The sequence below is a fragment of the Dendrobates tinctorius genome, unplaced genomic scaffold (genome assembly GCF_039654945.1).
Source record: "Dendrobates tinctorius isolate UK_male_01 unplaced genomic scaffold, ASM3965494v1 ptg000196l, whole genome shotgun sequence".
In the NCBI taxonomy this organism is placed as follows: Eukaryota; Metazoa; Chordata; class Amphibia; order Anura; family Dendrobatidae; genus Dendrobates; species Dendrobates tinctorius.
Genome location: NW_027361863.1, coordinates 4,708,502 through 4,726,774, shown reverse-complemented (window position 1 = coordinate 4,726,774; position 18,273 = coordinate 4,708,502). Strand labels below are relative to the sequence as shown.

Genomic DNA, 18,273 nt, shown 5'->3' with positions numbered 1-18,273 from the left:
GGATGACACACTAATGGTAAAAACAGACACACGGATGACACACTGATGGTAAAAACAGACACACGTATGACACACTGATGGTAAAAACAGACACACGGATGACACACTGATGGTAAAAACAGACACACGGATAACACACTGATTGTAAAAACAGACACACGGATGACACACTGATGGTAAAAACAGACACACGGATGACACACTGATGGTAAAAACAGACACACGGATGACACACTGATGGTGAAAACAGACACACGGATGACACACTGATGGTAAAAACAGACACACGGATGACACACTGTTGGTGAAAACAGACACACGGATGACACACTGATGGTAAAAACAGACACATGGATGACACACTGATGGTAAAAACAGACACACGGATGACACACTGATGGTAAAAACAGACACACGGATGACACACTGATGGTGAAAACAGACACACGGATGACACACTGATGGTAAAAACAGACACACGGATGACACACTGATGGTAAAAACAGACACACGGATGACACACTGATGGTAAAAACAGACACATGGATGACACACTGATGGTAAAAACAGACACATGGATGACACACTGATGGTAAAAGCAGACACATGGATGACACACTAATGGTAAAAACAGACACATGTGTTATGAATGAGTCACCGTAGGAGGCAAAAACAGAAATGCTAGCTAAGTCCAGAAAAGCAGAGAAGTTGGCAGCTGTCGGATTGCAGACCCCTGAACCTATCAACAACAACTAGCAGTAGCCGTGGGGCGTTCCTACGGTGCCCTAGACCCCTCGATCACAGTCGGAGAACTACATAGCCTAAAGACAGAAAGGGAAATCTAAACTGCCCCAGAGCAGACCCCAAAGCAATAGGCAGCCCCCAACTTATAATGACGGTGAAGCATGAAGAAAAAACACTAACACAGATAGAAAGATAGACTGAGCAAATGATGGGGCCCAAGCTAACTAGATAGGACAGGATAGGAAAGCTGCTGTCTGCAATCCGCCAAAACCCTATCAAAATAAGAGCCAACAGACTGACAGGGAAAAAGGCCCTGAACACGCTAGGCTTCAAAAAGACTATGTCAGTACTCAGGTATTTTCTGAAGACAGAGCAAAAAGACACAAAGGAATTAAGCTCACCCCAGAAGGGAATGGAAGAATCCAGAAAAGCAAGGCAAAATAAAACCAAAACACAAATGCAAAAAGCAAGGCAGAAAACTTAGCTTTTGAGGAGCAGGAATCAGACTGGTCTCCTAGAATCCCTCAGAGAAATCACCATCGAGGCAGAAGGGCGTCGGCTGCCTTATATCCAGTCAGCAATTCCCGTCACCCAGTTATCCTCTACCAGCTCAGGTGTTTGGTAATCAGCCTCACTACCTTCCTTCACCAGAAGAGTGAGTTCATCAGAACTCAACGGTGAAGGGGAAAATGAACACATAACACACATGGATGACACACTAATGGTAAAAACAGACACATGGATGACACACTGATGGTAAAAACAGACACACGGATGACACAATGATGGTGAAAACAGACACATGAATGACACACTGATGGTAAAAACAGACACACGGATGACACACTGATGGTAAAAACAGACACACGGATGACACACTGATGGTGAAAACGGACACACGGATGACACACTGATGGTAAAAACAGACACACGGATGACACACTGATGGTAAAAACGGACACACGGATGACACACTGATGGTAAAAACGGACACACGGATGACACACTGATGGTGAAAACAGATAAGCCGGAAGAAACCTGTGCGAAATGCGCGTAGGGGTGAGGGAGGACACGCTACACTGCGCCACCAATGCTCCATTAATTGAGGTAATATCATAGATGTCCCATTTTTTATACTTACATCGGAATTACCCTGGCTATTTAGTGTTTTTTATTTTCATGGCCGTGATATTTCTTAGTGTATAGCTACGGGTACGATTGATTTTTAATGATAATGGGTTCCGTTTTGGAAGTGATATGTATTGGGTCCCTTTATATTAGGGAAAATGTGGCACATGAATGAAGTGTTTATAGACATTGTTCCTTAATATTTATATCTATTCAAGTTATACAATATTTATGCTGCTTGATTTGGTATATTTATATACAAAAGATTATAGTGGCGATACTTAAATCCGTGTTTGTTTGTGTCTTTTACTGGGCATTGCTGTTTATTGCTTTTGAAAATATTGTAATAATAAAATTATTATTTTTTGTAATATTGCTGGATCTCTTGATTTTCGGGTACCTTTGGGTGTTATTCCGAATAAGGATGATTTACACGTGTTGTATGAGATACTGGGCTCACCATCGTCCTAAACGCCTTATTGAAGCCATTTGTGCTTCCAATTCCAGAGTTGGGGGAAGCCACGCATTTCACGACAGCGTGCATCCCACTCCTGCACGCAGGCTTGAACGCCTTGGGAGAAACTTGGACTTTGCAGTTCGCCAGATGAGGTTCTGTCCCTGAGCAGAACACTTTGTGGATCCAGAACATCTTCCTCTGACTTTGCATCTTCAACCTAAAGCGATCAGATCAGCATATTGAGTAAAGAACAAGACGACATGTCCCAAGACGGCGGCCCCTGCTGCTTCCCCTCCGTGTTAGCAATTCTGCTTGCTGTCACTGAACAGAACCATTCCTGTGCACCCAACCAAGTCCTTTCACGCAACGTCGCTGTGTTACAATGTGTTTGCACAGGTAAGAGACTTCCATCTGCGCTCGGTTTTACTGATGGACTTAGGGATTTCCAGCACGGATACATTACAAACGTCAAGAGTGTTTCCATTCACTGACAACCAACAGAGATTTTGAAAAAAAAAAACGCTGATTATAATTGATTGGGAAGGCATTTCTTATGAGTTTCCCAGGCCTTAAAGGTACAGTACTTTCATTTGAGTTAACTAACCACACCCAATGACATAAAAGTTTTAAAAAGTTTTTACCTGGACTTTGGTGCTTTGATCTTCATATTCCAGAGTTTCCTGTGATAATAAATAAAAATCAGTGTAATTATGTCGAGATGAGTTTGAAATCAGCAACTGCGCTCTGCATAGGCTGCAACCAGTATAGAAAAGCTGTTAGCATTATGAAGTGAGCTTTGTTATCTCAGTTACTGCCTATGCAGAGCGCAGTTCACTAAAAAGTGCATGAAACCCAAAAACATCACAGAGAAAAAGCACCCTATAGCTTATTGGCCACATCTATACTATTAGATCAGATGAGCTGCACAGCCCTCTATAAGTGCACCCCAAATACGCAAGTCTTATCTGTGTGTATTTAGAATATTAGGCAACCACTCGTTCATGAATGGTCGGTGTGAGTGGTTGTATGATCTGTAGTTTGCACCTGCGCTGCCTTCACCTTTTATCATGGCGGCTTTCTGCATCTTGCAGTGCAGTATTATGACCAGGTATCTGCAGAGCGCAGCAGGCGCTAAATTCATCATCACGGCTACTACGCTCTGCACCTGCAGCAAATGAGATGACAAAGGCTGCACTGTGATCTGCCCACAGACTCTTATCTCACTTGTCATTTTTTAAGAGGAGAGACAGAGACTTGCTGGGGAAGCCGTCTTGAATTTTAAAAAGTGTTCCTGGTAAAAAATAAAAAAAATAAAAAATTTAATAAACTAAGTTTTTCTAAACTTTTTGTAACCTTAAGTAGAGTTAGGATTAAGATTAGGGTTAGCACTAGAGTTAGGCTCTGTGCACACGGTGCGGATTCTACTGCAGGTGATGTACAGTACCATTATTGGCTATGTAAAAAAAAAACGCTGTGCACATGCTGCGGATTTTTCCACGCGCATTTCGTGCGGAATAAAATAAGCAGCATGTGACTTCTTTTGTGAGGTTTTGCTGCAGTTTTCCACCTGCTCCATTCTACAAATCCGCAGGTGGAAAACCGCACAAAAACGGCAGTAAAACCACGCAAAAAATGCACTAAATCCGCAGGAAAAATGCGCGGGAGGATCCGCACCGTGTGCACATAGCCTTAGGGTTAGAGTTAAGGCTAGGACTAGAGTTGGGAACAGGACTAAAGTTTGAGGTAGAACTAGATTTAGGACTATGGTTAGGACTAACGTTAAGGATAGGACTAGTCATTACAGATAGCACAAGGGTTAGAGATAGGACTAAAGTTAGGGATAGGACTAGAGTAAGAGATAGGACTAGAGATAGGGATATGGGTTGCCCCTCACACCCAGGGCAGCGGGGTACCCGGTACCCGGCCGGTGTCAGGGGAATGTGTCACAGCTGCAGTGACCCGGTCTGTGGCCCTGGGCGCCCAATATCAATGGCGGTGATGTTAATGATGTTAAAGTTTATTTGAATAGTTCGTGATGCCACCCGTGGTGTTTGGCAAGGGAGATGGTAAGCCAATGCTGCATACAGATCCACTGGGACTGATGGTGTGGTGCAGCAAAGATGGTATAGCTCCCCACAGGTGGAGCTGTAGTCCCAGGGCAGTGTAGGTGCAATGGATGAGGAGAGGCGCAGAATGGTATAGATGCTGGTACCCAGATGTAGCGGTGCTGAAGGTGTTAACAGCGAATGAATGGAGGACACCAGGGCTTGCAGTTTCAAAGCTTTACTCACAGTTCGTGGTACCCACTGGTGCCTGCCTCCGTGCCGTGTCCTCCGGGGTAGAGGCTCAATCAACCTCCCGGGCAAGTCAGGGTTCTCCTCTCCAACACTCCGCCAACATGTACCTCTCCTGAACGACTCCTCTATTGCGCCTTTTGGTGTGAAGAACTCCAGTACCGTGGTACTCTGCAATTCCTCCTGTCAGATGTTCCTAGAACCTTACTTGTATGACAGACAGCTGTAGCCTCTATCGGGGACTCCATTCTCAGAAGTCCTGGCTCTCTATCCAGTTGCTGTTGTGTCCCAAGTCTTTGATGGGAGTAGTGCATTTACAGCCAACTACTCCACCGGTGTCTGCTGCAGAACCATAAGTGTCCATACAACCTCGGGGACCGGGCCCCGGCCTTGCGCTGAGAACCTATAGGCAGGGTTCCTCTTCCAACCCACAACTCCTCTCTGTTCTCCTACTGCTTCGTTCCGCGCTGTTCCTTCTCTCTCTTATGGAAGCTTAGGTTGCAGGTCTACGTCTTTCTCCTTCTCTTCTCTTTCCCGTGCCAGCTGGCTCAGATCACTGAGGCAGCTGCAGCACTCTTTCTAAACTAAACTCAAACTGAACTCAAACTAACTTCAGAACTGAACTTCTCTAGGACTCACCCAAGACTGACCTCCCATCAGACTGACCTACACTTCTTCACTTTCCCCCTCTTTTATACTAACTCCACCCACCTCCCAGCACATCTTGTGTTACGAAGTAGGGTTCCACGAAGGGTGCTCTGCTACCCCCAGCCTGAAGCTGCTAGGTGGACCTACTGAACTATCCTGTGTGTGGGATGCAGGTGTTGGAGTGTGGAAAGGAGTACCCAACTTACCTAGTTGGTGGGGCACTACACCTTAGGAGAAGGTGCAGTACCTCTGTGGCGACTGAGCCTCAGGGGCGCCACAGATAGGACTAGATATATGGATAGGACTAGAGTAAGAGATAGGACTAAAGTAAGAGATAGGACTAGAGATAGGGATAGGTCTAGAGTTAGGGATAGGACTAGAGGAAGAGATAGGACTGGAGATAGGGATAGGACTAGAGTTAGGGATAGGACTAGGGTTAGGGACAGGCCTAGAGAAAGGGGTAGGACTAGAAATATGGATAGGACTAGAGTTAGGGATAGGATTAGAGTTAGGGATAGGACTATAGTTAGGGATAAGACTAGAGTTAGGGATAGGACTAGAGTTAGGGACATGCCTAGAGAAAGGGTTAGGACTAGAAATAGGGATAGCACTAGAGTTAGGGACTTGACTAGAGTTAGGGATGGGACTAGAGTTAGAGATAGGACTAGAGATAGGGATAGGACTAGAGATAGGGATAGGACTAGATTTAGGGATAGGACTAGAGTTAGGGATAGGACTAGAAATAGGGATAGGACTAGAGTTAGGGATAGGATTAGAGTTAGGGATAGGACTAGAGCTAGGGATAAGACTAGAGTTAGGGATAGGACTAGAGTTAGGGACTTAGCTAGAGTTAGGGATAGGACTAGAGATAGAGATAGGACTAGAGATAGGGATAGGACTAGAGATAGGGATAGGACTAGATTTAGGGATAGGACTAGAGTTAGGGATAGGACTAGAGTTAGGGATAGGCCTAGAGAAAGGGGTAGGACTAGAAATAGGGATAGGACTAGAGTTAGGGACTTAGCTAGAGTTAGGGATAGGACTAGAGATAGAGATAGGACTAGAGATAGGGATAGGACTAGAGATAGGGATAGGACTAGATTTAGGGATAGGACTAGAGTTAGGGATAGGACTAGAGTTAGGGATAGGCCTAGAGAAAGGGGTAGGACTAGAAATAGGGATAGGACTAGAGTTAGGGACTTGACTAGAGTTAGGGATAGGACTAGAGTTAGAGATAGGACTAGAGATAGGGATAGGACTAGATTTAGGGATAGGACTAGATTTAGGGATAGGACTAGAGTTAGGGATAGGACTAGAGATAGGGATAGATATAGGAATAGGACTAGAGATAGGGATAGGACTAGAGATAGGGATAGGACTAGAGATAGGGAGAGGACTAGAAATAGGGATTTGACTAGAGTTAGAGCTAGGACTAGAGTTAGAGGTAGGACTCGAGTTAAGGACATGAGTAGAGATAGGGACAGGACTAGAGTTAAGGATAGAACTAGAGTAAGAGATAGGACTAGAGTTAAGAACAGGACTAGAGTAAGAGATAGGACTAGAGATAGTACTAGAGTTAGAGATAGGACTAGAATTAAGGTTAGGACTAGATTTAGGGATAGGACTAGAGTTAGAGATAGGACTAGAGATAGGTATAGAGATAGGGATAGGACTAGAGTTAGGGATAGGACTAGAGTTAGGGACAGGCCTAGAGAAAGGAACAGGACTAGAGAAAGGGATAGGACTAGCGAAAGGGATAGGACTAGAGAAAGGGATAGGACTAGAGATAGGGATAGATATAGGGATAGGACTAGAGATAGGGATAGGACTAGAGATAGCGAGAGGACTAGAAATAGCATTTTGATTAGAGTTAGAGTTAGGACTAGAGTTAGAGGTAGGACTCGAGTTAAGGACATGAGTAGAGATAGGGACAGGACTAGAGTAAAGGGCCTGTCACACTAAGCGATATCGCTAGCAATATCGCTATAACTAGTGACGTTATAGCGATATTGCTAGCGATATCGCTGTGTGTGATACTTACCTACGACCGGCTCCACCGCTGGTTATCGCTGATCGCGCGAGAACGTCCTGGACTGTTTCTCGTCGTCAGCTTCCTGCGGCGCTTCCTGTGGAGAGATGAGCGACGAGCGTGGAGCAGGGCGGGAGGACGCAGGATCGCCTAGTGTGACAGGTAAGTAGCGACCCCCGTCCCCAGCGATGTCGCTGGTGAGATCTGCCTGTGTGGCAGCTCACTAGCGACCACTTAGCGATGTACCAGCGATCCTGACCGCGTCATATCGCTGGTCGGGATCGCTGGTACATCGCTATGGCTAGTTTCACACTTGCTTTTTTTTGCAGCGCGTTTTTCCCGCAAAAAAACGCATTGAAAAAACGCATACAAAAGCATACAACTGCTGCGTTTTTTTCAAGCATTTTTATGAGCATGCATGAAAAAAATGCAGCGTTTTTATGCTTTTGTATGCGTTTTTAGTGCGTTTTTACCGCGTTTGCGGTTTTTTCCAACATTAGGTGGCCCCTCACACTAACCCAAACCATGACTTTACTAACCCTAACCCTGACCCTAACCCTAACCCTAACCCTGACCCTAACCCTTAACCAAATCATACTTAACCCTAACCCAAACCCTAAACCCTAACTAACCCTAACCCTAACCCTAACCCTAACCCTGACCCTAACCCTAACCCTGACCCTAACCCTGACCCTAACCCTTAACCAAATCATACTTAACCCTAACCCAAACCCTAAACCCTAACTAACCCTAACCCTAACCCTGACCCTAACCCTAACCCTGACCCTAACCCTTAACCAAATCATACTTAACCCTAACCCAAACCCTAAACCCTAACTAACCCTAACCCTAACCCTGACCCTAACCCTAACCCTGACCCTAACCCTAACCCTAACCCTGACCCTAACCCTTAACAAAACCATACTTAACCCTAACCCTGACCCTAACCCTGACCCTAACCCTAACCCTGACCCTAACCCTAACCCTAACCCTGACCCTAACCCTTAACCAAATCATACTTAACCCTAACCCAAACCCTAACTAACCCTAACCCTAACCCTAACCCTGACCCTAACCCTAACCCTGACCCTAACCCTTAACAAAACCATACTTAACCCTAACCCTGACCCTAACCCTAACCCTGACCCTAACCCTTAACCAAACCATACTTAACCCTAACCCTGACCCAAACCCCAACCCTAACCCTGACCCTGACCCTAACCCTAAACCCCCTTAACTAACCCTAACTCTAACCCAAACCCCTAAATTCCATGGTTAACAAAAAAAAACGCATGTGCAAAAAAACGCATACATGAGCATGCCAGTGCGCACATATGCGCATCCATAGGCTATAATGGCCATTTTTAGCGCAAAACGTGCGCATATGTGCGCATGCGCTTTTTTGCAGGGCCAAAAAATGCAACATGCTGCGTCTGGAAAATACAAACGCACACCCCAAAAAAAACGCAGCGCATGAAAATCGCATACATGCGCTTACAAGCGCGCAGGTATGCGCACCCATGTTAAATATAGGGGAAAAAACGCATGCGCACATATGCGTTTTTTTCCAGCGCTAAAAAACGCAAATGTGAAACCAGCCTATGTGTGACAGTACCAAGAGATAGTACTAAAGTTAGAGATAGGACTAGAGTTAGAGATAGGACTAGAGAAAGGCATAGGACTAGAGTTAGGGATAGGACTAGAGTTAGGGATAGGACTAGAGTTAGGGATAGGAGTAGAGTTAGGGATAGGACTAGAGTTAGGGATAGGACTAGAGTTAGGGATAGGAGTAGAGTTAGGGATAGGACTAGAGTTAAGGATAGGACTAGAGCTAAGGATAGGACTGGAGTTAGAGGTAGGGGGTAGGGCTAGAGTTAGGGACATGAGTAGAGATAGGGACAGGACTAGAGTTAAGGTTAGGACTAAATTTAGGGATAGGACTAGAGCTAGAGATAGGACTAGGTTATCCTCTATACCCAATATCCAGTGGCGGATTATAATGAGGTCAATTTGGGCAGTTGCCCCGGGCCCAGTGGGGTTAAGGGGCCCACAGCCCAGGCCAGTAAATTGCCCCATTATAATCCGCCACCGCGCAGGGCCGGATTATAGGCAGGGCAGGCGGGGCTTCAGCCCCGGGGCCCCCACCACAAGAGCTTCTAAGGGGGCCCCCACCACATTCCTGCTGGCTGCTGCAATGGCACTCCATCTTCTCCCCACCTAAAAGTGAGTGACCGTGGGGGCGGCATTATGTGCTCTGCTACCAGCAGCATCTACAAGTAGCGTGAACGCTGATGCTGCTGGTAGCGTGCAAAGGCTTGTGATGAGATCACAGGAGGTAAGGTGTCAGGACCCCCGATCATGTGACCCCTGTCTCCTCCCCTCCTGTGACCTCATCACAGGTCCTGTGCGCACAGCACTGAGAGCAGCCATGTATGTGGAGTGGGGCTCTGCGGGTGGAGGTCGGTGCTGGAGGCTCCATTATTCTCTATGTGGAGTGCGGCTCTGCGGGTGGAGGTCGGTGCTGGAGGCTCCATTATTCTCTATGTGGAGTGCGGCTCTGCGGGTGGAGGTAGGTGCCGGAGGCTCCATTATTCTCTATGTGGAGTGTGGCTCTGCGGATGGAGGTCGGTGCTGGAGGCTCCATTATTCTCTATGTGGAGTGTGGCTCTGCGGGTGGAGGTCGGTGCCGGAGGCTCCATTATTCTCTATGTGGAGTGCGGCTCTGCGGGTGGAGGTCGGTGCCGGAGGCCCCATTATTCTCTATGTGCAGTGTGGCTCTGCGGGTGGAGGTAGGTGCTGGAGGCTCCATTATTCTCTATGTGGAGTGCGGCTCTGCGGGTGAAGGTCAGTGCTGGAGGCTCCATTATTCTCTATGTGGAGTGCGGCTCTGCGGGTGGAGGTCGGTGCTGGAGGCTCCATTATTCTCTATGTGGAGTGCGGCTCTGCGGGTGGAGGTAGGTGCTGGAGGCCCCATTATTCTCTATGTGGAGTGCGGCTCTGCGGGTGGAGGTAGGTGCTGGAGGCCCCATTATTCTCTATGTGGAGTGCGGCTCTGCGGGTGGAGGTCGGTGCTGGAGGCTCCATTGTTCTCTATGTGGAGTGCGGCTCTGCGGGTGGAGGTAGGTGCTGGAGGCCCCATTATTCTCTATGTGGAGTGCGGCTCTGCGGGTGGAGGTAGGTGCTGGAGGCCCCATTATTCTCTATGTGGAGTGCGGCTCTGCGGGTGGAGGTCGGTGCTGGAGGCTCCATTGTTCTCTATGTGGAGTGCGGCTCTGCGGGTGGAGGTCGGTGCTGGAGGCTCCATTATTCTCTATGTGGAGTGCGGCTCTGCGGGTGGAGGTCGGTGCTGGAGGCTCCATTATTCTCTATGTGTAGTGCGGCTCTGCGGGTGGAGGTCGGTGCTGGAGGCTCCATTATTCTCTATGTGGAGTGTGGCTCTGCGGGTGGAGGTCGGTGCTGGAGGCTCCATTGTTCTCTATGTGGAGTGTGGCTCTGCGGGTGGAGGTCGGTGCTGGAGGCTCCATTATTCTCTATGTGGAGTGCGGCTCTGCGGGTGGAGGTCGGTGCTGGAGGCTCCATTATTCTCTATGTGGAGTGCGGCTCTGCGGGTGAAGGTCGGTGCTGGAGGCTCCATTATTCTCTATGTGGAGTGCGGCTCTGCGGGTGGAGGTCGGTGCTGGAGGCTCCATTATTCTCTATGTGGAGTGCGGCTCTGCGGGTGGAGGTCGGTGCTGGAGGCTCCATTATTCTCTATGTGGAGTGCGGCTCTGCGGGTGGAGGTCGGTGCTGGAGGCTCCATTATTCTCTATGTGGAGTGCGGCTCTGCGGGTGGAGGTCGGTGCTGGAGGCTCCATTATTCTCTATGTGGAGTGTGGCTCTGCGGGTGGAGGTCGGTGCTGGAGGCTCCATTATTCTCTATGTGGAGTGCGGCTCTGCGGGTGGAGGTCGGTGCTGGAGGCTCCATTATTCTCTATGTGGAGTGTGGCTCTGCGGGTGGAGGTCGGTGCTGGAGGCCCCATTATTCTCTATGTGGAGTGCGGGTGGAGGTCGGTGCTGGAGGCTCCATTATTCTCTATGTGGAGTGCGGCTCTGCAGGTGGAGGTCGGTGCTGGAGGCTCCATTATTCTCTATGTGGAGTGCGGCTCTGCGGGTGGAGGTCAGTGCTGGAGGCCCCATTATTCTCTATGTGGAGTGGGGCTCTGCAGGTGGAGGTCGGTGCTGGAGGCTCCATTATTCTCTATGTGGAGCGCGGGTGGAGGTCGGTGCTGGAGGCCCCATTATTCTCTATGTGGAGTGTGGCTCTGTGGGTGGAGTTCGGTGCTGGAGGCTCCATTATTCTCTATGTGGAGTGCGGCTCTGCAGGTGGAGGTCGGTGCTGGAGGCTCCATTATTCTCTATGTGGAGTGCGGCTCTGCGGGTGGAGGTCAGTGCTGGAGGCCCCATTATTCTCTATGTGGAGTGGGGCTCTGCAGGTGGAGGTCGGTGCTGGAGGCTCCATTATTCTCTATGTGGAGTGCGGCTCTGCGGGTGGAGGTCGGTGCTGGAGGCCCCATTATTCTCTATGTGGAGTGTGGCTCTGTGGGTGGAGTTCGGTGCTGGAGGCTCCATTATTCTCTATGTGGAGTGGGGCTCTGCAGGTGGAGGTCGGTGCTGGAGGCTCCATTATTCTCTATGTGGAGCGCGGGTGGAGGTCAGTGCTGGAGGCCCCATTATTCTCTATGTGGAGTGCGGCTCTGTGGGTGGAGTTCGGTGCTGGAGGCTCCATTATTCTCTATGTGGAGTGCGGCTCTGCGGGTGGAGGTCGGTGCTGGAGGCTCCATTATTCTCTATGTGGAGTGCGGCTCTGCGGGTGGAGGTCGGTGCTGGAGGCCCCATTATTCTCTATGTGGAGTGCGGCTCTGCGGGTGGAGGTCGGTGCTGGAGGCCCCATTATTCTCTATGTGGAGTGCGGCTCTGCGGGTGGAGGTCGGTGCTGGAGGCTCCATTATTCTCTATGTGGAGTGTGGCTCTGCGGGTGGAGGTCGGTGCTGGAGGCCCCATTATTCTCTATGTAGAGTGTGGCTCTGCGGGTGGAGGTCGGTGCTGGAGGCTCCATTATTCTCTATGTGGAGTGCGGCTCTGCGGGTGGAGGTCGGTGCTGGAGGCCCCATTATTCTCTATGTGGAGTGCGGCTCTGCGGGTGGAGGTCGGTGCTGGAGGCTCCATTATTCTCTATGTAGAGTGTGGCTCTACGATTCGTGACCCCCGTCACGTGACGAGGGGGGCCCACAGAGTCTGAACTGCCCCGGGTCCTGGCTACCCTTAATCCACCCCTGCCAATATCCTAACATTTCTAATATTTTGCTGATTGGCTGCAGTGGTCATTTTACTTTCCTGACATATGTTGTTTCCAGGAGACTGACAGTGGAGGAGCCGCTGGGCCACTAGGAGAGTATTGTTCTCTTTATTTTCACCTCTTTGGGTCTATTAATAAGAGATTGTCTTGGGTGAACAGTGAAATCGGTCCGATCGGTCCCTATCCTACGGGATTGTCTACGAGGCCGTATATCTGTGGCTGCGATCCATATGGCCTCATTACTTCCCACGAGACCCCTGCAATCAATACGACCGCCAGAAACCACACAACCGCTATACATCATTCATAAGATATAAGCAGCTTATTTACAGCTGCCGAACATCCGCACGGAGCGAGAAACTATCCCGTTAATGAATGCATCCATAAACATTTTGCTTTTCCTGAAACTTTTAATTAAATGTGTATTAATATTTAAGACTTGTGATATTTAATTTACTTTCAGTGATGAGAACGGTAAATGTTAATTGTTCCTGAAGAACGGGCTCCTGACAGAAACCGAAGCCACCAGATTAAAGCGATATCACTCCATAAATCCGCACGTAAGAAAAACATCTGTAGGAAAGTGAAGTGTGATACGTCAGTCACAAGGGCGCGCGGAAATCCATCGGGAGGGAATAAAAAAGCATAAAGGTGGTAACTACAGAAGGCAGAGATTCCCTGCAAATCATCATCATTGTAAGTATGGCCAGCAGCACCTACTAGAGAATGGCTGATAACAGAGAACAATAGAAAACACCGACAGCTTCAGGTTGTGTCCCACAGGGGAAGGCTGCATCCACCGCACCAGGTCTACAGGGCTCAGGTGCAGCAACACCTCTCTCCTCTCTGCTCCGCAACCCAAATATTGTGTATAAATAGCGCTTGGGGCAAAGCAAGTACTGCATCCCCAACCCAATAATGCCCCGAGTGCCTCCTTAAAATGAATAATGCTTCGAGTGCCTCCCAAAAAATAATGCCCCGAGTGCCTCCCAAAAAATAATGCCCCGAGTGCCTCCCAAAAAATAATGCCCAAAGTGCCTCCCAAAAAATAATGCCCAAAGTGCCTCCCAAAAAATAATGCCCAAAGTGCCTACCAAAAAATAATGCCCCGAGTGCCTCCCAAAAAATAATGCCCCCTGAGTGCCACCATAAAACAAATAATGCCCCCTGAGTGCCTCTCTAAAAAAATAATGCCCCTTGAGTGCCTCTGTAAAATGAAAAATGTCTTCTGAGTGCCTCTCTAAAAAAAACCTGCTGAGTTCCTCTCTAAAATGAATAATGCCTCCTGAGTGCCTCCCAAAAAAGAATGCCCCTTGAGTGCCTTCATAAAATGAAAAATGCCTCTGAGTGCCTCTCTAAAAAAAGCCCGCTGAGTTCCTCCCTAAAATGAATACTGCCCTGAGTGCCTCCCAAAAAAATAATGCCCCCTGAGTGCCTCCCTAAAAAATAATGCCTCCCGAGTGTCTCCCCAAAAAATAATGCCCCCTGAGTGCCTCCCCAAAATATAGCCTCCTGAGTGTCTCCCTAAAAAGAATAATGCCCCCTAACTACCTCCCAAAAAATAATTCTCCGAGTGCCTCCTTAAAACAAATAATGCCCCCGGGGTGCCTCCCTAAAGAAAAAAATACCCCCCCTGTGTGCCTCTCTAAAAAATAATGTTCGCGGAGTACCTCCCTAAAAAAAAAAACAATGCCACGGGAGTGTCTCCTTAAAAAATAATGCTTCTGAGCACCTCTCTAAAAAATAGTGTTTTCCTAAAACAAATAATGCCGCCGTGAGTGCCTCTCAAAAATGAATAATGCCCCCGAATGTAATTTAAACACAAATAATTCCCCTTAGTGTCCCCTTAGAACATATATACACCCTGAATGGCCCCCTTTAGAAAGTATTAAAGCCCCTTAAAAAGTAATAATGCCTCCAGGAAGTAAAAGTGTCGGCCCCCTAAAAAAAAACAAAAATCCCGACTACCTGCAGCCACCACTAGGGGGAGCTTGGGAGCTAACTGCATACTTAATACTTTCAACACATTGCAGTTCGCTCCCTCTAGTGGTGGCTGCTAGTACTCTATTTTTTATCATTTCATTTCCTAACTATGCAGGGGGTTTGGAGCTTTGTATCAGGAATATGAAGGTCCAATCGCTTTAAAGATTTTTAAGAAATGAATCTGCACAAAATGTGAGCCCTAAATGTAACATGGTGTTATAAGGTTGAGATTCTCCCGACTTCCTAGTTCCCATTTCTCATGCCAATAGAGGATATTTTGAGCATGTTCTGAATGTTTATACTGGGAATGTAAATTTGTGATTCCACCTTTGTAAATTAGTTAAACGCTCAACTAGATTAAAATACCTCTGAATATAAGCAACGAAATTGTCAACCACGGCCCCTGCCGAGAGAACGTGGAGAACTGCTTACTTCACATTTTCCCTATCATAGGAGAGAAGAAATACTGTGACCAGATGGTTCTCTCCTTCTCCTCCTCTTATTCAGTTTGAAGTTTCTATAGCAACTTTTCCAGCAGAAAACCAAATGTCTAATGAAACCTGGAACAGGACTATTCATCTGTGATGAGACGCCGTAAAACTAATTTACTCCAAAACGTAGAATTTTTATGAAAACTAATTAGTGTCAGATAAATACCAGCAAATAATACCGTACATTAATAGATAAATGGGAAATAGAGCGATGAAAGAAAGATAGATAGATAGATAAATAGATAAAATATAGATAGATACAGCTGCTTCTCACTAAATTAGAATGTCATTAAAAAGTGAATTTATTTCAGTTCTTCAATACAAAAAGTGAAGCTCATATATTCTATAGAGTCATTACAGAGTGATCTATTTCACGTGTTTATTTCTTTTAATGTTGATGATTATGGCTTACAGCCAATGAAAACCCAAAAGTCATTATCTCAGTAAATTAGAATAATTAACAAAAAACACTTGCAAAGGCTTCCTAAGATAAAAAGGTCCCTTAATCTGTTTTGGTAGCTCAACAATCATGGGGAAGACTGCTGACCTGACAGATGTCCAGAAGGCAGTCACTGACACACTCCACAAGGAGGGGAAGCCACAAAAGGTCATTGCTAAAGAATCCGGCTGTTCACAGAGTGATGTATCCAAGCATATTAATGGAAAGTTGAGTGGAAGGAAAAAGTGTGGTAGAAAAAGGTGCACAAGTAACCGGGATAACCGCAGCCTGGAAAGGATTGTTAAGGAAAGACCATTCACAAATTTGGGGGAGATTCACAAGGAGTGGACTGCTGCTGGAGTCATTGCTTCAAGAGCCACCACACACAGACGTATCCAGGACATGGGCTACAAGTGTCACATTCCTTGTGTCAAGCCCCTCATGACCAATAGACAACGTCAGAAGCGTCTTACCTGGGCCAAGGAGAAAAAGAACTGGACTATTGTCAGAGGTCCAAGGTGTTTTCAGATGAAAGTAAATTTTGCATTTCATTTGTCCCATTCATTAGTCTGGATGAAGAGTGGAGAGGCCACAATCCAAGCTGCTGGAGGTCTGGTGTGAAGTTTCCACAATCAGTGACGGTTTGGGGAGCCATATAATCTGCTGGTCCACTGTGTTTTATCAAGACCAAAGTCAGTGCAGCCGTCTAGCAGGAAATTTTAGAGCACTTCATGCTTCCCTCTACCAACAAGATTTTTGGAGATGGAAATTTCATTTTCCAGCAAGACTTGGCACCTGTCCACACTGCCAAAAGTACCAATACCTGGTTTACACACAACAGCATCACTGTGCTTGATTGGCAGCAAACTCACCTGACCTTAACCCCATAGAGAATCTATGGAGTATTGTCAAGAGGAAGAGGAGAGACACCAGACCTAACAATGCAGACGAGCTGAAGGCTGTTATCAAAGCAACCTGGGCTTCCATAACCCCTCAGCAGTGCCACAGGCTGATCGCCTCCATGCCACGCCGCATTGATGCAGTAATTGATGTCAAAGGAGCCCCAACCAAGTTTTGAGTGCATTTACTGGACATACATTTCAGTAGGCCAACATTTCGGATTTTAAAATCATTTTTCAAGCTGGTGTTATAAAGTATTCTAATTTACTGAGATAATGACTTTTGGGTTTTCATTGGATGTAAGCCATAATCATCAACATTAACAGAAATAAACAGAAATAGATCACTCTGTGTGTAATGACTATATAATATATGAGTTTCACTTTTTGTATTGAAGAACAGAAATAAATTAACTTTTTGATGATATTCTAATTTTGTGAGAAGCACTTGTACCTAGAGAGATGATAGAATAATGCAGGAAGCGATTATAGAGTTTGAGAGCTACTGTTGGGGCCATCATAAAGCGTGGGGACAACTGTGGAGCCCATTATGCAGTGTGGTGCTATTTGATATAGTGTGGGATCTACAGTGGGGCCCATCATTGTTGTGAGCTCTCTTGAGCCGACTTTTGAGGCAAGGCTCCCTCTGGTGGATACTGCTGGTACTGGTGCTGGTCAACATGATGTTAACCCAACAGCTGCAGAAGATAATTGGAGGAGTGGTGGTAGCGACTGGGACTACATAAGCGAGCAGACTTCTCTCAGTGACTGCCGGTGATACTCCTTTCTTTGCTTACTGAGGATTTCTGTCTGCTGTGTAATCCTGCATTTTTTCAGCTAAGTGTCATTTGCTAAACCCTTTGCTTCTGTTTTTGCCTTGCTGTCAGGGGTCAGCTTGCTCCCCTTGGGGCTGCTGGCTCCTGCCCTGTATTTTTGTATCTTGTGCTTGTTTGCTCAGTCCCCTGCTGTTTTCGCCTGTTGCTAGCCGCCAGTTCACACCTGAGTGCTGATATAGTGGGGGCGAGGTTTGTGCAAACCTCAGTAATTTTGTACATCAGTCGTGTTGGAATTATTAGGGTTTTTGCGTGATTGCAGACAGTGCCTTTTCTGTCCTGTCCTATCTAGTCAGTGTGGGCCCCATCATTTGCTCAGTCTATTTTCTGTCTGTGTTTGTGCTTCATCTTGTCTCACCGACAATATATGTTTGGGGGCTGTCTATTCCTTTGGGGATCTGCTCCGGGGCAGTTTTGATTTCACATTTCTGTCTTTAGGCTTAGTTAGTCCTCCGGCTGTGACGAGGTGTCTAAGGTAACGTAGGAACGCTCCACGGCTACTGCTAGTTGTATTATTAACATCAGGGGTCTGCAATCCGCTGAGCGACCAACCTCTCTGGTGTTCTGGTGGCATAGCCTATTGCGCTCTCCTCTTCGGTGACCCATTCATAACACATCATACTGTGTTTTGGGGTAGCAGTGGGGCCATCATACTGTGTATAGAGGAGCTGTGGGCCCATCATACTGTGTATAGGGGAGCTGTGGGCCCATCATACTGTGTATAGGGGAGCTGTGGGCCCATCATACTGTGTATAGGGGAGCTGGGGGCCCATCATACTGTGTATAGGGGAGCTGCCAGTCCATGACACTGTACACAGGAGAGCTCTGGGGACATCATACTCTGTGTAAGTGTGCTGTGATCACACCATGCTGTACATAAATTTTAAGTGGGCACTTAAGAAGCATTATTGTTATTGGGGCCCTCAGTGTATTGCCGGCATCAAAGATGCACAGGGGGCATTATTACTTTCTAGGCGCAATATGTGGACACTG

General features: G+C 47.2%; 1 protein-coding gene across 1 annotated transcript in view; it reads right to left on the bottom strand.

The window, feature by feature from the left end:
* Positions 1 to 18,273, bottom strand: part of LOXL4 (lysyl oxidase like 4) — a 214,332-nt gene that overhangs the window by 136,730 nt on the left and 59,329 nt on the right. The window contains exons 4-5 of the mRNA XM_073552740.1: positions 2,971 to 3,009; positions 2,333 to 2,546 (exon numbers count right to left, since the gene is read on the bottom strand). Coding sequence (XP_073408841.1) covers positions 2,333 to 2,546; positions 2,971 to 3,009 — 253 coding nt within the window. The remainder of the gene's footprint in view (positions 1 to 2,332; positions 2,547 to 2,970; positions 3,010 to 18,273) is intronic.